At 39.9% G+C, this 26,252-nt stretch overlaps 1 protein-coding gene across 8 annotated transcripts in view; it reads right to left on the bottom strand.

Annotated features, from left to right (window-relative positions):
- The window catches only part of RBMS3 (RNA binding motif single stranded interacting protein 3), a 725,855-nt gene that overhangs the window by 34,650 nt on the left and 664,953 nt on the right, over nt 1-26,252 (bottom strand). For all 8 annotated transcript variants that reach the window (XM_054058446.1, XM_054058453.1, XM_054058447.1 and 5 more), the window contains one exon: nt 6,341-6,451. In XM_054058446.1, the coding sequence (XP_053914421.1) occupies nt 6,341-6,451 (111 nt within the window). The remainder of the gene's footprint in view (nt 1-6,340; nt 6,452-26,252) is intronic.

Genomic DNA, 26,252 nt, shown 5'->3' with positions numbered 1-26,252 from the left:
AGAGGAGTGCTTAGTAGAACAGAGATGTCTGAGTTTATACAGACAATTCAATAATAGAGAAGAAATAAAAATGTTAAAAAGGATAATAAAAGTAAATAGACATTCTTTCAGAGTTTTGGAGAGAAAGAAAACTTCTTGTTTCATGGCAAATGGTTTCCTAAACAAAATTCTTTGTGCTTTTGGGGGCCAGTAACTGAAGGTTTCCTGTAGCACAAGGGGAATATAGCAGTCTGTGAGTGGGGCTGTAGGAGAACTGCTTTGTTTTGGCTGATGAACTGGATGCTCCCAGCTGAAGTGAGCAGTCCCGCCAGCATTTAACCAGAAATGCCTCCCCTGGCCTAGCAATTAAATAAGCAAGTGCAGGAAGGAATGGAGGCAGCTGTCCCTCGAATTCCCATAGGATTTTAACATGTGTTTCTCGTATAGTCAGGGCTGAGAAATCAAAACTCAAATCCAATTTTTGGTGTAAAGGCAGAAATTGGCAGAGGTCACTCTTACTCTGGTAACTCGCCTCACCAAAGAGCTAAAGAGTGCTCCTCTGTGAAGAGTATCCCCTCTGGAATGGTTCTATCTTGGACAGAGTATTTTAATCTTTTAAAAAGCATCGAAAGGAAGAGTAATTGCCACACGATATGAAGCATGCATAGGCCCTTATGCTATTTCTCTGGATTACTCCCTAGAGAATAGATTTTCAGTTGAAGCAATGTTTTAGAAACCCAGCATTCATCCTAAATCAGGCAAGTTTGGAAATGCGTTTGAAGTCAACTCTCACTTAAGTGACCACAGAGGTCTGTTTTGGTTGAAAAAATATGTTACGTTAATTAGCAAATGGTTTGACTAAGGAAGTGAATGTATGAAAGCTTTTTAATAAAAAACTGCTTTGCATATTGCAAGCTTTTAAATTAAATTGGGACAGAGTCACAGCCAACACTGAGCAGAACTGTTTGTGACTTTTTGGCTTGTTCGCTTAAAAAAATCTGGCTGGTTTCTTGAAAGATAGCTGGTGGCTTTTTATGGCACCCTCTTGCACAGTTTTAAGGATAAAATTAAAAAACACATTCATAACAGAAATGAATAGCTTATGTCTTATGTCTCCCATAAAACTTAGTCCTGCTGAGATACTCACAGTAGCACGTTTTGGACTTGGCTAACTTTGTCAAGGCTTTATGCTCTCAGTGCTTCTCTCTTTGGACTGAAAAACATCTCTAAATAAATAATATCTCTAAATACGTTGTCTATTTTCCCTTCATATTTTTTTCTGTAACAGAACATGATAGGAAGATTCAATTTCAAGTCAGGATGGATAAATCAAAAAAAAAATTGCTACAAGCAGCCCAAATTCTGAAGTTCTCCTTTTAGTTTCTGACAGAAGAAATTCCAAGTGAGCTCCATGATTTTACTGCTTGCATGAGGATTTTAACTGAACATGGTGCTGATAGTGTTTTTACCAGAGTAACATAGTAAGCCATAAACTAGGATATAATTTGAGATTTATGAAAAGCTTATGGATATTGTAGCATCCATCAATCACTTTCTTGCTCTTCAAGTTTTCTGTAAATGAGTTAGGAGTTTTAAAGATAGTAAACATAAGCCTATACAGTATACCTCTGATGTATTGCAAGAAATTGTCAGGGAGTGCCGTGACCTTGAAAGATAAGGCTGTGTGAAGAGCTAGGAAAAGGAAGGAAAGGTTTTCTTTACTTACAGTTGTAATAAAATAAAATCAGGATCTTATTATCACTCACTATATCACTCACTGCCTTTCAGAGTCCTTCCCCTGCGTCCCAGAATGGATTTGTTACTACGAGCATGGTAATAGTGGTCTCAAGTTGGAAGACAACGTTAGCTGGGAATTTTCTAGTTTGCATTAAGATTGCAAGAAAATGAATGCGGGAGATAATGTCTGTAATACTCATGGAAATGACAGACAGAAGGTAAAATTCATAGGAGCTTTTCAGGAGCACAGCCAGAATTCATTTTCCATTTCCTTGTCTTAATTTTTAAACACCTTTTGAATCACAGCAACTACACATGCAGAAATTCTTGCTAGTTCTAGTATTTCCTTCTATTTCATCTCTACAAAAGGGAAATATGCTGATATTAACCTTGAAGTGTAATTCCTACTGCTTTTGATTGTTGAATGAAACATTTAAAATAACAGGAATAAACAATGAACTATTATGTTCAAGTTTCCTCAGAAACACAGAAGTCCTGGATCTCAGTAGAGTTGTCATTGTTTTTAAAGGGGGAAAAGACATTTGCATTAGAATTAAATTCAACAGATAAGAAAAAAGAAGACAGAGAGAAAAGAGGACCAAGAGAAGTGTCAATACATCAGCTTAAATAAATTTGCAAAGATGCCGCTTAATTCAGTACCTTCAATTTATAAAAAAGCCCCAAAGCCAAAGTTGGAAAACTCTGTTCCTATATCGTAGTATCAAGTAGTACAGTGGAGGAGTAGAAAAAAGAATTGTAAATGCGTAATAGAACTTCCATACGATTATTAGGTAAAACATGTATATGCTAAAGACATCTAAGTGTAGCGTTGATGCTTGCATTTTTGTAAAAATATATATGAATATGCAGTGTGCACACATTTCCTAATCAAACCACCATATACTGTGTGTAGGCTGTTGTATTTTAGGAACATTTCAGAGAGTTTTAATACTTTTTATTAAGAGTATTTTTTGCCTTCCTCTGACTCCGGGAGAGTTAATTGAGTCTGACTTACACAGCTTAAAGAGAAAATAACTGTTGAAATATGCATGTTTAAATATAATATCCTGGAAAAACAGCTGACCTTGAACCAAAATCACATTTCTGAGCCCGGAGCAAAGTAGGTATGTCTGGCTGCTATGGGTTAGAAGTGAGTACTGAATCCTACCATGAATAACTTCCATTTCTCAGTGGTATAAAACTTCCTAGATTGACAAGCAAACAATTTCTGATTAAAAAACAATTCGATAGAGGAGTGCTTCCATATTTACATGAGAATTAGTACAGAGAATTCTGCTGAGTACAGAGCAGGATTCATTGGCCTACTGTTTGCTTACCTTGTTATTCCTGTTCTGTAATGCCTAATGCTGACTGTATGATGGTTTTAGAAACATGTCTGTAGATACATGTTTCTTGGCAAGTACATCTGGTGAAGGAAAGGACGTAACTGGCACTGACGGGTTAGATAATCCAAGTACCAGTCATTTGGGAATGAGCACTATTCCCTTTATGAGAGCAGAGGGATTTATCAGCCCAGCTGAAGTGCATTTACACCAATGCACGCAGCATGGGCAATAAGCAGGAGGAACTGAAAGCTATTGTAGGGCAAGGAGACTACGACATAGTTGCCATCACGGAAACATGGTGGCACGACTTATATAATTGGAGTGCTGCTATGGTGGGATATAAACTCTTCAGGTGGGACAGGAAAGGTAGGAGAGGTGGTAGGGTAGCCCTCTATGTTACAGAGTGCTTTGGTACCCTCGAGCTCTATTATGGTGATGACAGGGTCAAGTGCCTGTGAGTAAAAAAATCAGAGGAGCCCACAAGAAGGCAGATAGTGTGATGGGAGTCTGTTATATACCACCCAGCCAAGAAGAAGAAGAAGCTGATGAGCTCTTCTATAAACAACTGGGAGAAGTCTCAGGTTCTCTAGCTCTTGTTCTTGTGGGAGACTTCAATCTTCTGGATGCCTGCTGGAAGTAACAATACAGAAGAGAGGAAGCAGTCTAGGAGGTTCCTGGAGTCTCTGGATGACCATTTCCTCACACAATTGGTGGAAAAGCTGACAAGGGAAGGTGTCCTCCTGGACCTGCTCTTTGTGAACAGAGAAGGTCTACCAGGGGATGTCATGGTTGGAGGACACCTGGGGCAAAAGCGATCATGAGATGATAGACTTCTCAGTTCTAGGTGAGGTGAGGAGGGGGTTAGCAGAATGGCCACATTAAACTTCCAGAGGGCAGACTTTGGACTGTTTAGAAGGCTGGTTGATAAAGTCCCATGGGAGACAGTCCTTAAGGACAAGGGAGCCCACGAGGGCTGGGTACTCCTCAAGAAGGAAATCCTAGCAGCTCAGGAGCGAGCCATCCTCATTTTCCGGAAAAGGAGCCGGTGGGGAAAAAAAAACCCCAGCTTGATTGAGCAGGGAGATATGCGTGGACATCAAAAAGAAGAGGAATGTCTATGAACTTTAGAAGAAGGGACAGGTGTCATGGGTAGACTACAGGGAGGAAGAGAGATCATGCAGAGGAAAAATCAGGAGGGCTAAAGCCCAATTAGAGCTCAGATTGGCCAAGTTGGTGAAAGATAACACAAAATCTTTCTATAAATACATTAAGAATAAGAGGAGGACCAGGCAGAATATTCAGTCCTTATTGGATGCAAAGGGAACAACTGTGACAAAGGATGAGGACAAGGCTGAAGTACTTAATGCCTTCTTTGCCTCAGTCTTTAGTAGTAAGGAAAGTTGTTCCCAGTGTATACATATCCAGAAGTTAGAGGAGCAGAACAAAGCTCCCATGTTCCAAGAGGAGGTGCTTAGAGATTTACTTGCTCAATTAGACACTCAAAAGTCTATGGGGCTGGATGGGATCCATCCAAGAGTATTGAGGGAGCTGGCAGACGTGCTTGCCATACCCCTTTCCATCATCTTCCAGCAGTCCTGGCTGACTCGGGAAGTTCCACTGGACTGGAGGCTGGCTGATGTTATACCCATCTTCAAGAAGGGTCGGAGGGAGGACCCAGGAAACTACAGGCCTGCCAGTCTGACCTCAGTGCTGGGGAAAGTCATGGAACAAGTGATCTTGAGTGCTATCATGAAGCACATGAAAAAGAACGGGGTGATCAGGCCCAGTCAACACGGGTTCATGAAAGGCAGGTCTTTCCAAACTAATCTGATCGCCTTCTATGACAAAGTGACTCGACTACTGGATAAGGGCGAGGCTGTGGATGTAGTCGTCTTGGACTTCAGTAAAGCCTTTGACACAGTTTCTCACAGCATTCTGCTTACAAAACTGTCTGCCTTTGGCCTGAACAGGCGCACACTCTCCTGGGTGAAAAACTGGTTGGATGGCTAGGCTCAGAGAGTTGTGAGAAATGGAGTTAACTCCAGCTGAAAGCTGGTCACAAGTGGTGTCCCCCACGGCTCAGTCCTGTGTCTACTCGTGTTCAATGTATTTATCAATGACCTGGATGAGGGGATCGAATACACTATAAGTTTGCAGACGACACTAAGCTGGGAGGAAGTGTCACTCTGCTTGAGGGTAGGGAGGCTCTTCAAAGGGATCTGAACAGGTCGGACCGCAGGGCTGAGATCAATGGGATGAGATTTAACAAGGCCAAATGCTGGGTCCTGCACTTGGAGCACAATAACCCTGTGCAGCGCTATAGACTAGGGGAAGAGTGGCTAGAGGAGAAGGACCTGGGGGTCTTGGTTGACAGCCAACTGAACATGAGCCAGCAGTGTGCCCAGGTGGCCAAGAAAGCCAATGCCATCTTGGCCTGTATCAGAAATGGCGTGACCAGCAGGTCCAGGGAGGTGATTCTCCCTCTGTGCTCGGCACTGGTGAGATCACACCTCAAATCCTGTGTTCAGTTCTGGGCCCCTCACCACAAGAAGGATGTTGAGGCTCTGGAGCATGTCCAGAGAAGAGCAACGAAGCTGGTGAAGGGTCTGGAGAACAAGTCTTACGAGGAGCAGCTGAGGGATGTGGGGTTGCTTAGCCTTGAGAAGAGGAGGCTGATGGGAGACCTCATTGCTCTCTACAACTACCTGAAAGGAGGTTGTGGAGAGGAGGGAGCTGGCCTCTTCTCCTAAGTGTCAGGGGACAAGACAAAGGGGAATGGCCTCAAGCTCCGTCAGGGGAGGTTCAGGCTAGACATCAGAAGAAAAAAATTCACAGAAAGGGTGATTGGGCACTGGCAGAGGCTGCCCAGGGAGCTGGTTGAGTCACCATCCCTGAAGGTATTTAAAAGATGGGTGGATTAGATGCTCAGGAACATGGTTTAGTGGTTGATAGGAATGGTTGGACTCGATGATCCTGGAGGTCTTTTCCAACCTAGTGACTCTGCGATTCTGCGATTCTGTGTTAGGGTGATACAGCGATATAACGATATTGGTTTTGTCATGTTTGTGTCATGATGAAGGGCCCTTTGATATTTTTGCTCAGACAGGGCCAGATATTCTTGGACGTGGAATAAAAAAAAACAAAGTAAACCACAGAAATATTAAACTGCAAAATGGTGAAGCACTGACCATCCAAGAGTAATAAATTACCTTGAGAAATTCAGTTAGCATTAAGTGTTTTAGAATATAGAAAGTAAATAACATAATCTATGATCTTACCGTTCCTGTTGTGCCCAAGGAAAGGTGGTTCATCTGTTGGGTCAGAGGGCCCATCATGCTTGCTGGCTGCATTGACATAGTATGGTCCATTGTTGGTGTTATCACAGCACCCTACAAACACACATGATTTACACTTTAGTATTTCACATTGAAAAAAAACAAACCAAAGCAAAACCTGGCTTTCTCTAAATGAGTGAACCTGGCTGAACACTTGACGTGCATCTTAAAAGAGACTAATATATCTGTCAGAGGAAATATGTTTTGTTCCTATTGACAACCAAGCTACACACATATATTATTTGTACTACTAATGAGGCCATTTTATGTCAGTTCCAATTAAGTGTCATTTTGTGCTTCATTGCTTCTGACAAACAAATGCATATGTTCTTTCTATGATGAATTTTACTGTACATTGTGAAATGCCCGTCATTTCTATTTTTCCATATCCTGTATAGAACACTTTTACAGACAGAACACATATGTCCCCAATTTTCTCTGACTTCTAAAACCTTCAGTCTCTGAGATCTTCAACCTTTTATGGCAATTATCTTGGATTTTTCCCGTCTCAATTAAGAACCCTTACTCATAACATTTTATAGCTGATTAAGTAAGACTAGCTATTGACAGCAAGTCTGGTAGTGACACCCATTTAGAACACATACATAGTGTTTAAAAGCATTTTTCTCCTCTGCATGAAAAACAAAGACATTAATAACAAGCAACATATGAACTAAAGCAAGAAAAAGACTTTCAACAAAAGTGAAACAAAAGACATGCCAGAGGAGCTTTGGAGAAAGCTTTTTTGTCATTCATATTCCTTGGTGTTTTGCTCTCCCACTCCCTAAGGTCGCACGTTGGTAACCTCATGCCTTAATGAAGTGTTGATTCTCTTCAGTTCTATGGAGTAAAATGCTATTTCCTGTGTTGGTTAGACAGTCAGTGAGAAACAGTGGTCTGCTCTTCTTCTTGTAGATAGTGGAATAAGGAGGTATTTCCAGCTATTTCTTCTTATGAAATAATTCCTCTATTTTGTGCATATGTATGTTTGTGTCCATACAATATAAATTTGCACAATCTCAAGATTACATCTGCTACAAAGCATGGAATATGTGGATGAATTTATTTGTGTTAAAAAAGGGAAACTGACATTTTTTCCATCCATATTGCTGACAAAATCCACCTATTAACACCAATTTGAAATGAACTTGTTCCAAAACCAAGAAGACACCTGTTCTTAAGTGTCTGTCTCACATTTACATAGAGCTATGTGACTGCATTGCCAAGAATCTGATTAGAAGCAAAAGAATTCAAATTTACAGTTGCAAATAAAAATAAACAAAAATAAGAAGCACCAGGGAAGTACCAAATCTTTTTTTTTCTCACCTTCCAGCAATATTTTGTCTGTGCACATCCTATCTGAGAAGCATAGATTCTGCAGTCTCTGTGAACTTCTTACTTGCATCCAGTGGTAAAGAGGAGGTAGGCTTAGCTTGGCCAATCCTTTTTGTAATACCCTCAGCATATGAAATAAATACCCACTTGTTTTATGCCATATAGTGAATTACGTTTCTTGCACTGCCAAGAGTCCCTAGAGAAATCTGGCAAATTACAGAAACTAGCCTTCACTGAATATCTGTCACGATTCCAAACAAATGCTTATAAAACAAGTTGATCAGAGTGCAAGTATCAAACCTGCAACACTTGCAAACACTTTTGCTCCTTTCCTGGCTATATTAATTCACAGTGGTTTACGGAGATACATAGATTATCCCATAGATTAACTCATTCTAATGAACTACCACAGTGCTAACCTTCTCCTTTGTTGGCATGGGTCCGGACACATCAAGATAGTCACAAGCTTTCATCATAAAATTTCTTCTACCATAGTCCAGTTAACATTTAATTGAAAAAGCCCTTCATTCGTCCTTACACAACATTCTTCTCTTTCATGCTGCTCCTCTCTTTTTGTTGAAAAATATCTAACCTTTTGCTGAAAAGGCCTGAAAGCAAATCTGTGAGGCACACACTCACTCAGCCCATTCGGCAGTCCCTGCACAGGAGATTCAGTATAACAGTCTGAAGTAGCACCATGCCCTAGGAAAATGATGCTTTTCCTATATATTCAAAACCAATGACCTGGGACACCAGGGCTGTTCCTTCAGAGAAGCATGTGGCCAGACAGTGTCTTGGGGTTTGGAAACCCACCTGCAGTTTTTGGTTACAACAGGAGAACATGATCTTTATGTTCAGAATGATCCATACCACAAACCAGCATTTTTACTGGACCAAACCACAAGTGCTCAAACCAGATTTGTCAACTGATAAACAGTTCTCAGTTCCCTCTACAAGTAGTTTTGTCCTTTGGCTTAGAGATGGACAATTGCCTCAGGACTTTCCATGACAGACAAGGTGGGCTCCCACTTGTGATGTGTGATGCGGTAAGCAGAAAGACATACCCGCATCACAGGTTCATGCAGCAGCTGTGGTGGTTGCAATTAATTCAGGATGTCCCGAAGTTTTAAAATACCTAGTTTTCTTTGCAAAGCTATGGCTGGAGGAAGTTGCTGTGATTACAGATGTGACAGACTGATAGCTATTCCTGCATATAAATTCAGGAACATGGAAATGAAGAAAGGGCAGTGGTGAAGGAAGTCTTATGATTTAGTGTTGCAAACATAAGTGCCAGACACGGAGGAAAAATCTGATGGCAAATGTCTTTCAGTAGTAAGGCAGTTTCTGCAAATAAACTCTTAAATGATATGGACTGGAGAGAAACTATATGAAGGACAAAAAAATTACTCACAGAGACTAAACATTATTTTTAAATAGAAAATACATTTATTCTAGTCTCTAAAATGCACCATTTAATACATTAGGAAGAGAAGTTAGGAAAAGTACTTGCAGCTTTCCTAAGACAGCTTAATGTGTTTGAAGCTGACGGTTACCTAGAGCAGAGAATTACATACATTTGCCAGACCATTAATTTGCCAGAATCCTCTTGTGATCATGAAGGGAAAAAATTATACTTAATTAAGGAAATATCATCTGGTTGTTAAGGCGACACCCTGTCTCCAGACCATACTGTGTTTCATAATACATGCTGTCAGTTCCATTCATATTCAACTTATTTAGCTGTAGAAGACAACAGTGTCTTGCATCAGATGCTGCCATCATATTGAAAGTAATTTAATTCTTTTCTGCCTATAATGGGTATTTGCTGATAAACATCCCCTTGGTGACTGGCAAAGGCTACAGCAACAGTATTTTTCATCTTCATCTCTTTGGATGTCAGATTTTACCAAGTTTGTAAGCTGTAGGGAGCGATGTCTTAGTGTGGCATAATACTACTGTAACTGAAAAATCAGCTTAGTTGAAAAAAACATGTAGAAGAAATTATCACGAAGTTTTTGCCACTATCTTTGCCAAAACAAGTAGTTGGGTTGCCAATAACTTAGGTCTGCCCTGTTGCCTCACTATGATTAATCCTTGTATAATTCCTGCAAGAAATGTGTTACTATAATGCCTTTTAAATCTGGCAAGACACTATTGGTGAATGACTTCTTATACAAGTCTGTTGATGCTATGGTGGCTTTAAAAGAAATGAAGATTAACGAGGAAAATTATATGGAACCAATGATGCGGAAGAAAATGCATGATTTTTGCAACACTGTAATAAATCCAATATCAGTTCACTGACATATAGACTTTAATTCCTCTTCACTTTATTTGAAAGACCTTGCTGTTTTAAAATGCTCTAAGCTGTACGGACCTACCTGTCATATAAGGAAGTGAATGTATTTATTTCAGAATATTTTCTACTCAATCACTTGCAAAGAAAGAAGCCCGAATTTATCAACTACAAACACTCTACACTCCCTGTATGGCAACAAACTGAAATCACAGGAAGAACACTAAATACAGCCAGTTTATTATATTAAGAAAACTATCTTTAAGCGCTTGCCAATATCAAAAGGCATCAGCAGAAATGAAGTTTATGTTGGTGCAATGTCGCTTGCCACCTTACGTGCCTTGAAGGCTGGGAAAGTGACATCAGAAATAAAAAGTGCATTAGGGGGCTTTAGGAACAGAGAGTTCACTAGTTGAGACACACACTTGGGGGCCAGTGGGAGGAAGGATTAGTTAGTCGCAGCTTTCTAGAATAATGAACTGTATTAAAGACTTCTGTTTTATTTCTGTGTTCTAATACTGATATTGGACTTAAGGCACAAATAGCAGCTGAATAAATAGCTTTTAAAGCTTATAGTAATCATCTGCTTATTTTACAGTTTACTTTTTTCTTTACTTCGGAAGTTTTAACAAGTATACATACAAATTCTACTTTGTAAATACTGGCCAATGTAAAGCCAATAAATGTTACAGCAGCAAACTTACATTTCAAATTTGTTTACAGACGTTGTACAGTCAAACAAGCACCAAGTCATTCCATCTGAAAAGTTATTATAAGACTACCAAATGAACGTTTTTATGTTATCGAGAACATGCTGTTTCTTGAGGTTTTATTAAACTGAGCGAAAGGATGACTTTCCTTACACTGGTTAGACTAGACCAGTCTATCAAGAATAAATCTGAAAACACCTCACATGTATACTTTTTTGTAGATAACTGTACTCCCTTTGCATATTGAATAAATTAATACTGTATTTTTATTGGTTTACTGTTCTTGATTGCTTCATCTCCTTGGGCTGCCTCTTACAGGCAGCAGAAAAAATAGGGTCCCCTTGTCAGAGCAGTGAGCTTGGTGGAGTGCTCTGAACTGGCTGTTAAGTGGCCAGCCATTCATGACTACAGTAGGAAGACTAGAGGCAGCTGTGAAATCCTCTCTGCTCTTTGTCATAAACTCTGCCGGGGATACTTGTTGATATTCCATAAAAACATCATATTTCAAAATCAAAGAAAACTTATTTTTATACTTCTTCACCCTTCTCAATGAAAAGTTGCCAACTGCTTCGGCATTTACTAGCTGATCAGACATTAAATCATGGTATGAGTATGGTGAAGAAGATAGCAAACATCAGCTAATACTGTACATTCTGCAAATCTTAGGATTTGGTTTCATTTCATTACATTGCTGAACTTAAATGCTTACTAAAATGGAGTGAAGTAAGCAGGAAGCCCAAACTCTGCACTAAATTAAAGTAGCTTTAACTTTGGAATGGGCAAACCTTGATACAACCTTCACCAACTCTGGGTGCTGATTCTGTGGCAAGTACTAAACCATAGCTTCATACTGTGATATTTCTAATCTCAGGCATAAATGCAACTCTTTATCTGACATCACCTTCATAGCTTAGATGAATCTCCTTGGACTAGCAGATACATTTGCTTTCCCTTTCTCATTTTTTTCCTGTATGTTTGCGAATTTCTTTCCTTAGCTGAATGTACAAGTCATAGGTCCAAGAGAGATACTACCCAGAAGTAACTGGTTTTAACGGATTAAGAATCCAAACATAGTGTGGTAAATAAAGAACAGAGGTTATTATTACATATGCATCACTTTTCCTACCACAGTGGCTATGGTTCTCATGACGTTCTTGCCTTTATGTTCTGTCTCCTAGCTTGAAATCCTGCTTTTTATTATATAGATACTAGCCTACACATAAAAATGCAGATTAAAAGGATATAGAAATGGGAATTTCAAGAGATAAAGAAAACACAGTTGATGCAGTAGAAAGAGTTTTAGACCAGTAACTGTCTGCACAAATAACACAATACCTGCAACTATACTGGTACCAGTTAATAAATGTATTACATCAGGGAGTAGTGCTGTGATATTACACCAGTGGTTTATGTTCCACTGAAAAAATAGTGAGTTTGCTAGCACATGGCTGTCTGTTAATCTACAAGGACTTGAAGAAAATAAAGAGATAGCATTTCTGTTGCAAACAAAAAGTTGTGTTTGTCACTCAGTACCTATAGTGACATTTGCACGGTGACTTAAATCTTTCCACCCAAAATAAGATCTCAGAAGAAAGGCCATTGAGGGAAAAGGACAATATTTATGAAGGGAAAATACTTCCAAATTGCCACAGGGACTCTGCAGCAGAGTTTGAGTGCCCCATGCTGTATCTTTGCCCTTACTTTCCACACACGCAGACTGGGCCACAAGTCCATGTGCTCTATCTAGGCTGTGAGAAAAGCAGTAGTTTCAATACCATTCTCCAAGCTTCCCCAGGAATAATATAAAATTACTGGTACTACATGCCTGAATAAATGGGAGTAGTTTTGCTGGGGTCTGCTAACAGGTAGGAGCCAACAGCACTTAGGACATTACCTGGCATAGCGAGGCATTCATTCTGACAAGTGGCAGAGCAGGCAGAGAAATCACGGACAGTTCTCGCTCCCTATTCTGACATATTCTGGAGGGGAATTAGAAATCAAATTTCTTTGGTTTTCTTCCTGCCCTTCAGTTTTTAAGTGCACTTGGCTGTATGTCAGCTTTGTACACCCAATCCATCTAACAGTGTTTCTGCTCTGTCAAGAACAACCATTGTTAACAAAAGCATCCTCACAGTGTTCATTTAAAGCTTAGAATGATGAAGAAGGAAACACAAACGTTGTGATTTGCACAGGAAGTAACCACTGAAATATACAGAACAAAACTTCCCCTGGCCTTCTCACTATCAGATTTCACAAACGGTATCCAAAGGTCTTTTCATTCCATGTCAAAATAAACACACATTTCAAACCTTTGACACTATTAGAGAAAACAAGTCTTTATTTCCTGCATAGCACTCCTGATCCTGATGACACTAAGTTGAGCAATGTGGTTGATGCTCTAGAGGGAAGAGATGGCATTCAGAGAGACCTTGGCAGGCTTGACACCTTGACAGGTGGGCCCAAACTAATGTCACGAAGTTCAAAAGCCAAGGGTAGCGTCCTGTACCTGGGTCAAGGCCATCCCAAACATGAATACAGGCTGGATGATGAGAGGATTGAGACCAGCCCTGCAGAGAAGGACTTGTGGATATTGGTGGATAAAAAATTGAATATGAGCCATTAATGTGCAGTTGCAGCCCAGAAAACAAATCATATCCTGGGCTGCATCAAAAGAAGTGTGACCAGCGGGTCACGGGAGGTGATTCTCCCTCTCTATTCCACTCTGATGAGACCCCACCTGGAGTACTGCGTTCAGCTCTGGGACCGGCAGCATAAGAAAGACATGGACCTTTTTGAGTGGGTCCAGAGGAGTTCCTCAAAGACGATCAAGGTCTGGAGCATGTCCCCTATGAGGCCAGGCTGAGAGAGTTGGGGGTTATTTAGTCTAAAGAATAGAAGGCTCTAAGGAGACCTTATAGCAGTCTTCCAGTATTTAAAAAGTGTCCCTGCCTATGGAGGGGGGAGCAGACTAGATTACCTTAAAGTTCCCTTCCAACCTAAACCATTCTATGATGCAATGGTCTGTCTATACCTGATTAACATGTGACATATGTTTAAGTGTTGTGCTTGGCAATTCTATTCCTTTTATGTTCTTCTACATATTTTTCTCACATGGACTAATTCCTTCATCCACTGTCTCCCAGTGGCTGACATGTCATGCTAATAAATGGCAATTAGGAGTCTCTTTCCTGTGGATTAGTTTTTCTTAGGATTAGAATAGAGTTTCATCTATTAAAGTGAAACTCCCAAAATATTTCCTCTCCAAACATTTCTGCTGTGTTCCTTCCCTTCATGTCTATAACTGGGTGTGAAAATTAGTTTGATGGCACATGCTAGTTCTAACAAGGTGCAAAATGGAAATCATTAAACAGCACAATTAAAATATGAGTCAGCCACAGTGTTTACCCTATATTTTCACTTCCCCGCCTTACTGAGTTCAAATGAAACTTTCAAAAAGGATGCCGTATTTGCATCCTCAATATTTTTATCTTTTATGTACACACACATATATACACATTTATAATTGCATATGGGACAAATGATATTTTCATTTCTATTACACCCACACTGGTTTTGCAACATAAGGATAAATTTTTAGATGTTTGACAGGATTTACTACGGCAAAAGTAACTAAAAGCAACTGTGACAGGTTTTTAAATTTCTTATTTATGCGCAACATTTAATAAATGTTGAGTAAGAGCTTCTGTTGCTGGCTGAGAACGCTTATTCTATTTTACTCAGGGAAATATGCTTGAGATAAAAGAAAAATGCGTAACAGAAAGACTTGCCTTCAGAGCTTGTGCTTGGATGTAGAGGAACAGAGAGCAGGCCAATGGTATGTAAGCATGTATGGCATGTTTAATGTGGTAGGCCCTTAGTTCTCCCTGGGTCTCAAGTCTTCTGGGTAAGGTGAGGTACCTCTGTCTGTCTGTGTCACAGCAACAGACATTTGACCAGACCAAATCTCTGAGACACTGTGCTGTTGATTTCTTCTTTTCTGGTGAGATTTACTACACAGCTCATTTGACAGGCACAGAAAGTGGCTAACTGGGTCTGGGGAGGAAATGTCTGTGACATTTCTTCTATGTGCACTTCTGGCCTCAACATTATAACAGGCAGTGACAGGACAGCAGCTGTGATATGTACCAGATGTGCTATATTTCATTTCCTGCCCCAAACCAGGAGGGACTCACACTGTGTGAGCTGCAATCCAGTGGCTGTGCTGGAAGAAAGATTCATTCATTAGAAGGACAAACACTGACACTGGGAGACATCAGAAATACTGAGGAATTGGCCAAAAAGAAAAAAAAAAATCCAGAAAAGCAGGTGAGTAATATAACCCTATGTATCCACCAGAGGTCAGATCACAAAATGACATCCTACCAACTGTAGCCAGAGGAAAATGGTATGGCTAGGTGTGGCATTAGCTCCACAGTACTAAAAGGACCCAACCACAAACAGCCTTAGATGGAAACATCCAAAATATTTTTAGCTTTCAGAAAAGTGAAGTGTTATCACTGAATGAAGCACCAAGGAGACATATTGAGATGCCATGATGGCAGACAGCAGAGACGCCCTCTAGGAGATCCCAAATTCTTGAGAGCACAACAGGAAGAATGATCAAGGAATGGGTAGATATCAAGATGTATCCCTGCCACTTCAAGATGAGATAGGTTCTTGCAAGCCACAATTTACTAGTGATGGTCAATACAAGTGAGAAGGCCTCACACAGTTGCTCATGGACTGAGTGGTGGCCCTTGCAATGTAAAGCCAAAAGTAACTCTGGTGTGTTCAGACCTAACTCCCATGTCAAGCCCAAACCTATGCTGCACTCTCAGAGCCACGCTGATGCTGGTGCTGCCACAAAATTCAGGTATCCAGCTGCATGGGGAAGGGAGAGAGCCACCTTGAAATGCTGAGGCTTATATTGCTGCATCACACTTGAACTCAGCTACAAATCCAACATCCACCCTCCATGAGAGCACTCTGCGGAGCACTGTCATCTGCTGCCTATATCTAAACTCCTTTTTGTACAGGTCCTGCAGGAAGATTAAATGTATAGGGGTGGAGGTGGTGGGTGAGAGAATATTACATCCTTTTCCTCCCCATCCCATTTTCTGAATTTAAACAACTTTAAGTTCTGGAAGGCTGATGAGAGGCAGTAATATCCACATAATCTTCTCTGGAACCTCTCCTATCCTACCTACTGAAAAAAGAGAGATAGCAGAAGATGCTGGGAATGAAACCCTGAGTAGGTAATGATGCTTTTCTCACGCTATTTTTCCATTCAATCATAAATGTTAGACTTGAAGTTGATAGACAGAGGAAACCCTGTACTAAGGCACAGTTCATGTTATGTATCAATTCAGTTCTAGATCACAGTGGTTCATTCTGACCTTGAAATCTAGAAATGTCTCCTTATTAGCGAGGACAAATTCAGAAATCTGTCTTTCTGTCATGTTCAGTTAGATCTGTAATCCATTCTGTTAAACAAAGCTCTTTCTCATGCAGCAACAGAAAGAAAACTTCTCCAGCCCTGCCTTTCCCCTCATTAAACGCACAAGTTTTCAGAGCCTAAATGCCCTGCCCCATATCCCAAACGCATTTAATTTTCTGGACTCACTACCCCTCAGAGGAAACTATGTGTGAAATCCACTCCGTTCCATATTGGAATTTGCCCTTTGACTGGAGAAAGCTGCCTACCTGGCAGTGCCAGCTCTGTGACAGGCCTCAACACCAAGACTAATGCATAAATTTTCAATAGTGCCTTCTTATGTTATATTCCATTATTAAAAGTAATGTAAGTCTATGCCTCAGTCATGCCTTTAAAATTTTTACTATGTTTTTTTCTGGCTTTAACCAGACCCATTGCTGCTTAGATATAACTCTGTACAAGCCAACTGTCACCAACAAGGGGCTTTTGCTGCACCTGCATAATTCCAACATCCTTGGGTGATGCCCTCAGTAACAGCTGTGTGTTTTTACATTATTTTGAACAAGCAATAATATAGGCACAATCTGGAGAAACGGTGGGTACAAAAACATCCTTAACTAAACATTCTGACCCTGATGCACGAGACCAAGAAAAGCCAGTAAAGCCAACAGCAGCAAGCACACAGAGCAGGTAATTAAGAGGCAACTGTATTTAAATCAGTGAGGTACAACTGACGTAAATGAAATCAAACTCAAGCCCTCGTTTTTGCATCAATAGTCAGAAAATAGGAGTCTACAGAGGATGAACACATTTTACAACTAAAAATGTGATATTTGTTGTCATTTGTTTTAAGGTACTTCCAGTGAAACCAGCCTGTGCTTTACAATAATTTGACTTTTATAAACCTCCCTTCTCTCAAAGAGCTGTTAGTGCTTTGCAAACTGTGTGATATATAGAGGACTTGGGAGCTGTTCTGTTATCATATTTCTACGATGGGTCTGGTATGTCCATCTGAATCTCTCCAAGTCCATGAGTGTTCAGATTGGGGTACGGCCTGAGTCATCACTATTGCAAGACCAAAGAGAACAGGTGGTTTCCATCACACACTCCAGTCCAAATATTTTACTTCTTAATTAATGGTGAGTAGATTTGAAACAATTAATAGAAAACACCTAACTTAAGTATACTTTGTTCCACACTGTTGTCTTTTCAAAGAAGATGAAAATATTGAGGAAAAGCACTTTAAAACTGACCTTTGTTAGTAAAACATCACTGTGCAAGTGGTTCAGCCAGTCTAAAACATAGATGTGAAAAGTTCAAGAAGGTGTATATTTTGGCGATTATTAAGCTAAAAAGAAAAAGTAAATAACCGATTCGGCAAGGATTACTTTTCTTATTAATGTATCTGTACTGATATATTTTCCCTTTATTTTTGTCCAGATAAAGTCACTCTTGGGCTGAGATCTTCCTTATGAAGTTTCAGCCTGGAGCGCATTTTTACAGCTGATATTATCCTTAAAATATGAGTTCATACTGGAAATGCTGGCAGCCCTCTTAACTATTGTATAGCAGTGAGCACAGCTGTAAAATGTTAAATATGCTGAAAGCACATGAGGGGAACCGAGTGGCTCAGAGGACTAGTAATAGAATAGGGAGTCTCAATGCTGGGTCACCAGGTTTGATCATTTCTGAGACTGTAAGTCATTATCACGCTACAGCTGTTCAGTTATGTAGAGGCATCAGCTGCCCACAGAGAAACTCTCTATCCCAAAAATACATTACCACAACCGGCGATGTCCAACAGGCTTCCCAAGGACTGCAAAAGGTGAGAGGATACATCCCCACAGCTACATCCCTGCAGGTTAGCTTCAAGATGAAGAGCACCGATGGCACAGAAAGGAGAGGCTTCCATGGTCACTGCCCTACGCACTGCCTACTGAGAGTGCTCATCACCAGCCTATCGCTACCACATCTTTGCTGGGCATTCTGTCTTACCAAAAGGTTGCTAACCACTGAAGACCCATCCCAAAAGTGTCCATTTTCCATATTAGTGAATGCGACACATCCATTCCACCAAACTACCAGTTTCAGAGGAGTTCCAGTGATACTGGCTAAATGAAGGCAGAAAGTAGATGACCAAATACTTTTTCAGCTCCCCAGTTACAGTAAAGCCTGGAATGACCAAATACTTTGTTACAATGTCTCTACAATGACAGCTGGTAACCTCTTGCTATTTACATCAAATTATAATCCTTTTTTCAGTTTACCCAAAACAGTAGTCAATTTTTGCATAAGCAGATGAACTGCAGAAAGTTCTGCATTTCTCAGAATCAAGCTGCCCGCTCCATAGCAGACTTTTGTCATAAAGCAAAGCAGTCAAAAAGGTAGCCAAAGCAATGTGGGCAAATGAAGTTCATGTTTGCTGCCTGAGTTTCACAATATGAGTGGATTTATTGGAACGAGTGAGCTAATTCTCTCTGGTTCACATTTATCCATACATGCTGCACCAATCTGTATAAAAAGCTTTGCTTTATTATCACTTTCTGATGCACCACCATTTCCTACCAGTCACTGTGTACAAGACCATGTGAATGCACAGCACTCAGATCCTGACATATAATGAAGACATTCTTTACTCCTTTATGGCTTTACATCCTCCACACAGTATGACTTGCAGAACTTTATGTTGAAGTAAAAAAAAAGTTTCTCTGGGCTGCTATCCTGAATATCCTTCAGCTATGTGAATATTGTAGAAGTGCTCAGTTTTCTCTGGAAAAAATCTTTATGTCTGTTTTATTTTCTCTGGCATCTAGAAATCAAATCACCCCTGCATTCCACACTAATTTCAGAGGTCCTAAGGATGAGTGAGAAAGAGCAGTTTAAGACTTGTCAAGGTCTTTTCCTAAGCAGTACTCTTACACTTACTCAACAGAAAGCAACTCTTCAGGCTACAAGGTAGCTGACTAGGAACTACTACCACATGCTGCTGTGAAAATTTCTCAGACAACGTAGAGCATCTTGCTTTGCGGCCACAGAAGAATAAGCTGGTGGCTCATGATGGCAGTGAATGTACCTCAGTGAGTCTTTGACCCAAACGGGACAATCAGCCTTCTGGTCAGCACAGTTTGGGCAGCTGAGTTTGCCACAAGTGCAGGGAAACTTCTTTAAACATGAAGGTAAGAAGATCTCCATACTTTGGAGAGAAAAAAAATGTCCAGCTGGACAGTATACACATATTGCTGAGATGAACAGTAAATTATTTGGAAAAACATTTTAACGGAGAGTAAAACATCCTGTGAATTCAGGTCACAGTTGGCTTGTAATTGTGACCAAGAGAATGAAAAAAATTGGAGCTGTCAAAATGCAATGTTTCCACCGTATTTCAAAATGACATGTCATTTCAGAAATTATCTAAATTTCAAGGGGAAAAAAAGTTTAAAATTAGTTCAATAACCCAGAAATAAAACCAGAAAGATTATAGATGTTTTGTCTTTGTCGTTCTTCTCACTCTTTCCCCACTCCTTAAGTTCTCTCTTGGAGAGGAGTCAAAACAACATTTTCACAACTTTTTCCATGTCACTACCCTCTCCCTCTGCACATTTTCACTTCAAGACAAGTTTTAGAGTTATTATTTGATTCTGCCCACAAAGCCAAATTTTATTATTCACAGAGTAGCATATATGTAATAGTCTTGTCAGACCTAGCCAGAAGCAAAGGGCAGCCTCAGAGGAAAAGGAAACAAGAAACATCCAAAGGAAGATAAATAGGAATGGGATGATAGACAAATGGGTTATACTCCCATCTTTGCTTGAGAGCTGTGTGGACAGAGAAAAAGAGCACTCTAATTAATTCCAGAGTGACAGCGACTGGAGGGCTGGACTCTGTGCACTGCATGCTTGTGAATCTTCCTTGCATGAACCCCCTTCCTCCCCAAACTAAACTAACCCTTGTTTTGTCTTTGACATCAAAAGGCACAACATAACCAACAGCAGATGTTCTGATAAACTCTAGCAGAGACCAACCTCTTGGCAGCCATATTTCTGTTCTTCAGCGGCTTTTCAAGGCACACAGAAAATCCATTTGTGGGACTGAAAAGTACATAAAAGTATTCTGGTAGTATTTCTTGTGGTATTTTCTGGTACCATTTCTTCTATCGAGGAACTGCAGTAAAATGAAAGACCCTGTTTTGTGGTGCTTCAGTCCAGTTGCACTGCAAGTGGTTATAAATGCAGGGAAGAAATGCAGAAATGCACAATTCTCACGCATAAAATTGGAACTAGATGAGAACAAATTTTTGGCAAAAGCCATTTGTAATTTCACTGGTTAAAATCTCCATAATCCAACAATCACAGTAACACACAGGTCTTAAGTTTAGTGAATTTGAAAAATTTGGCCTGAAATTCTGACCTCACTGAAATCAATTAGAGTTTTGTCACCCACTTGAATGCTACCAGGATTTTACATTGTTTTGATCCTCAGAGACAGAAGCCAAACTAAACTGTACATTATTATGCAGGTATCCAATAGATTTTTTATACTACAGATAGATTGTCATTAAATAATAATCCCAATCAGAGATGATTTTGCTCATTTTCATATTCAGGCTACAATTCAGTGATTTTTTTTTCAAATATCCAATTTAAAATTTTTGGTTATTTTTATTTTCTGCAGTACTTGTCATATAGGCAGCCTATGGCTGCCTGCAGACTAGTTTAATCAAGAAACAAAATCTTATTTTATGGCAAGACAGTCATCTTGTCTAGAAGCTGAAATAATTAATAAAGATAAGGACAACCAACCTGGGAGCAGAAAGGCAGCAAGTCTAATAACAACTTCCAGTATGAAACCATCTAATAAATACTTGTTATGCACACTGAGAACAATCCTTAGGCTGAAACGTTGCCATAAATTATTCATACAAAAGTTCTGGACAGTAAACAAATTTATGAAGATAATGATCTCTTTGCAATTCATGAACAAAAGTGGGAGGAGGGGTCAATCCCCAGAATAAATTGCAATGTATAAATCCACCAGCTGTAGGCATAAAATACTGATGCAGAGATTCACTGCAGAAATTGTAAAATAATCCCTGTGCGCTTTCTTTTTCTAAAAAGACAGCTTTGAAGAGCAACTGCAGAGCCAAACAATTTACCATATACTCATTTGCTGTTCTTGACCACAGCACTAATCACAAGTTAGGAATCAAAGCCTTTGGACTATAATGGGTGAATCAAATCAGAACCATGCACAGCATTAGCCTTGGTCTGCTTAAAACTAAGAGCAAGCAAGCGTGAAACCTTTGTCAATACAGACTGCAAGGGATTGTTGCAAGTTTAGGAAACACTGATGCACGTTCTTGTTTGATGTACCAAACTGCTTTTCCTGAACTGAGGATCCATACTGAGAGACTAGGTGATTTAAAAAGCTGAATGGATTTCACAAATGGCAAAGTTTACTTCCAGTACATTTATTTAATGGCTGAGGCGACTGATGAAAGAGAAGTAAAAACCTGATGGTGAGAAAAAAAAAAATACCAGACTAGAATCTAGACTCCCCTAGGACAATTTCTTACGCTTTGTATCCTCTGTACTGACAGACAACATATTTGCTTCCTAGCTAATTACCAACAAGACTAAAATTTTACATCTTTGATGTGTATAAGATCAAAGAATATTAGGAAATAAAAGTAAGATTAACATAATTGTCCTGTACAGCTATAATAAACTATGACCATGTATACAATCAGATACCCTGCTCATCAGGAAAGCACAAACTAGATTCAATTGAACTAAACAAGAATCTTGCATAACTTTGCTTCTTCAGCAGCTTCTCACCTCTCCTGACACCACCACTGGGCCACAGGTGCAAAGCAAGGAAAGATGCTCTATCCCAATGGCCCATGTGACAACCAAAGACTATGGGAGCTCCTATTTCAGTAGTTGAGCCTTTAAAAAAACATAGCTGCCTTGTGCAGACACAGCACACCACCAGCATGGAAAGAACTAAAGCGTTTCCAGTTCCAAAATCACATTTGATCTAAAGGACAAACTTCTATTTATTTATTTTACTACTGTTGTCTTCCTTACGTGCACACACAGACTGGGCACAAACTCTCTTTGGGAGAATGCTTCGTTAATTCAGCCTTTTCCTATTATGTTCCTAGGACAGAGTTCTTATCTAGCAAATCTCTGTCCTAGTTAGCATCCTTGCTTTAAGGAAAAATAAACAAAGTGGTGCTTTAGTACATACCTGCCCCCAATTCATATTCACCATGGCTAAAATACTGTGTTAGCAAGTACTGGGTTTTCATTAAACAGTCTACAAGAACAATATTGTCCTGCAATAACTGGAAACACTTGGCTTTGATTGATCTGTCTTCAGGCTTTATACACACAGAGTGTTTGTCTAGTATTCCTACTTCCTCATCAGCTCAACTGAGAGAAAAAAATCAAAGGCAGCCAAAAGAAACTAAGAGTAAAATGGGGTGGGAACATTTGGATTGCTTCTGCTCATTAAGGTGACATGAAAGGTCTACTTCTGGCTAGGAGCTGTGAGCTACTCCTCTGAGCAAAGCCATTTTGAAGGTTTTATTTGTCATCAGGTGACAGTGACAATGAAAAACGTCTACTGCACTTCAAGACAGCTGGTAATAAAGCAGTGTGGGGAACGACTGACAGAATAACAGTTATTGTACCAATGTAGCTTCTAAGTTTTTACAGCCACTCAGCTGGAATTATACAATTGTATTAAAAGTGGTTTAGGGTATAAAAACCATTTGGTACAGAAGAGCTCTCTCCCTCTCTGTTGCTGTATCAGGAATCGCCGTAACAACATTTGGGAAAAGGAGGTCTTATGCTTGACCAAATTTAGATATTTTTACTGTGTAGTTTTGCTTTAGTTCACACAAGGGCAAGCCTGAAAATGTTTCCTTGCTGACAACTGCCTCATTCAGCACCCTTGCAAGCAGCTCCCAACAAATCCTAGTCTTCAAAGGCACATTGTTTTTGTTTGTTCTCATTGTAACAGATGTTTTGCATCATGTACTTCAACGAACTAATTCATCTACAGAGGACCGCCTACTCTGGCTGGTGTGCACGCAGCTGTGGAAATAGCTCAAGTGTCATCTGTGGCTACTTTCATTCCATTCTTCTGATCTCATAGGATCTCAGTGACCACATCCAAGCCCATAAAAAATAAACAGACCTGAGAACATCCTTTTAAAAATTTCCAGCGGAGGAGTAATGCTACTCTAGGCAGGAAGCCCTTCTGGAAAGAATGTAACTGATGCTGAAGGAAGATTCACTCAGCTCTGGAAGTCTCCTTCAAAACATACTGCTTTTATCATATGAGCTAAGCAGTCAATATTTAGAGGCACTGCAGCAATGTCATGTGTGATTTTGATGGAGCTGAGAGCTTCTGACTAACTCAGTGTCGTATGAATTAGCCCAAGTACTAGGCAATCAATCACCACTTCTTCTCTAAACGTACTGAGCTCCTGTTAGGAGCTGTATATACCACCAGCCTAGTTCATCTCAACCCACCAAGCACTTTTATATACTGTGGTTCTACTGTAATATATTTCTGAAGTAGAAACAAAATCAATCTGAATTGCTCTAGAGTGGAAGCATATCCCACTAATAGCTGTGCACCAAGTTTAAAATGTATTAGTAGATAAAAAATAGTCTGTGTCTATATGAAGCCAATTACTGCTTTCTTGAAAGTGATCAAATAAAACATCCAATACCAATAAAGAATAGTCTTTCTGAAAAAACCTTTAAAATCAGCTGGGGTCACTTCATCACAAGTCAAAACATGCCTGAGATGGTGCAACCATTCCTTGATTAGCTTCCTTAGAAGAGGGAGCAACAAGTTGCCTTCTGAATTTGAGAAGTTGACTGCAGTTTCCCACAGGAAATAAGTAGTTTCTGATAAGATGCTGATCATACACTTCAATATCAGATCCACCGGGTTTGCTAATTACTTTCAAACCACTTAGTCAAGTCACCCATTAAGAGGAAATGATTCAATTGCAGATCCACTGAACTGAGAAACTAGGTGACCAAAACTCCTTGTGGAGCTTGAATTATCCACCTGTGTAAGAGAGCTCACAATATGTCAAACCAAGTAGTTAATTTCGGTTTTGAGAAGTAACTATGGCTGCATTTAATTAGAGAGCTTGGCAGGATTTTTAATATTGTACAACAGCAATTATTGGAATATTTCAGAAACATTTCAGAAGCCTTTGAAAACCTTTAGAAAAACTAAAGCCTTATAGCAATCATCAGAACTTATTTATCACTTTTAGGAAGTTGCATTCAAGTTCCTTAACTCTGCAGAGAAAAACTGTTTAGTGTCACATACTTTAGAGATGATGATTCATCTTTCCACTTCTGATCAGGTGTATTTGCTATAAACTTGCTGTTTGGGTATACCAATGGGTCAGCTACTTCAAGGCCTGAGCAGATCACTGCAGAAGGCCTGAACAGCTCACGGCAGCTCGTGACATTTACTGTAGTTCCTAAGTCAGAGGTCAGCAAAATCGACTTATTCACAGTGAAGCTAAACAATTTCACATTAGTGTGCACTGACGTCACAGCAACTAATCAGCTGATGATATTTAGGATAAAAATGGGTGCCTGTCAGAAGATTCTTTTGGGACTTTTAAGTCTCTGTCACACACCCTAACCTTCTGCTGATTCAGCTGTAGTTTGGGATCCCACTTTGGAGCATGTCATAATGATAGATAGCATTCTTAGAAACAGAGAAAATACTTCTCAGAGGGAAACCACCACATTTGGGCAAATGTCCTTTAGAACATGTAAGATACAAAAGCAATGCCTGTGACATGCCTAGGACTTATATGGGACTTTGGAATTATTAACCTCAAGACCTCCATCATTTCTGTTCATCCACAAGAATTTTACCAGCACAAAAGAGTTAACACGGTCTTTTCTTATGTGAGAAGAATAAATGTGGCATTACACCCAGATACATATTGTCCTAGTTTGGTGAAGAAGATGAAAGGAAAGAGCAAGGCACAGTCTCGCACTTCACTTGACACAAGAGCAGTCGTGGCACCCTCCTACTTCTTTCCTTGTCTCATGATGAAATGGGGTTAATAGGGGATTCAAATACGTTGCACATTGAAGAGATGAGCAGATATCATCACAAATAGATCATGCCTAATCACCATAGCTTGCACTCTCAAAGCTGTGGGCTATACCGCTGATTTTTAAATGGAAGACAGATCTGAACGACATATAAATTCCAGGAAGAATGACAAACGAACACAGCTGAACATCTAGTCTCCATGTGAGGAAGTTCTCTTAGATTATGGTACACAAAACTCCTCAGGCTCTATTGAAAAATCTTTATATTGGGCTCAGCTGGCTTGCAGCAAAAGCACCTTCAATATTTTTTTTTCTGAATGGATGACTGTTACACACATTGATCTAGCTACATTATCCCTATGGAAACATCTGTGGTTACTATCCACTGAAGTACAAATACCAGAATGTGAAAGATGTTCACATCACCTACACAGTCTCAGCAAAAGGTTTCTCAGTGTTATATCCAAAGCTGAACTTTGTCACCCGTGGATAAATGGTTTGGCTTTACTACCTTTTAAAGTGGAGACAAAGCAAAGGAAAGGGCAAAACTAACATGGAGGGTCTGGAAACTACCCCAGGAAGGTCACATCTGCCTGAAACATGACCACTGGCATGGATTAAAGGTACGTTTGCTGTTGTGAGTCCAAATTTGAGCACTGAACCCAAATTCCCTCTTGGCAGAAGCAATACACAAAGACTCTCTTTCCAAGAGAGTCTTTCCATTTCCCCCCATCATCCTACCCTATGTATCTGCCTAAAATTGGATTTATAGTCAGTTCAGTTAAACTCAACAAGCCCAAGATGTTGAACACCTGTAAAGACTTAGGCTGAAATGTTATAAAATTTGCTATCAAGTGGAGGTTGAAGATGTGACCTGGGTGTTACTGTATGTAGAAAGCAGTATGAAACTGGGGGGAACTGCACAAGTTTTCCCTTTTGAATTCTTGTTTTTTCCTGTTCTGGTCCTGAG

This window comes from Cuculus canorus, chromosome 2 (genome assembly GCF_017976375.1).
Source record: "Cuculus canorus isolate bCucCan1 chromosome 2, bCucCan1.pri, whole genome shotgun sequence".
Taxonomy (NCBI): domain Eukaryota; kingdom Metazoa; phylum Chordata; class Aves; order Cuculiformes; family Cuculidae; genus Cuculus; species Cuculus canorus.
The sequence above is the reverse complement of the archived record's forward strand: the minus strand, read 5'-3'. Positions and strand labels throughout refer to the sequence as shown.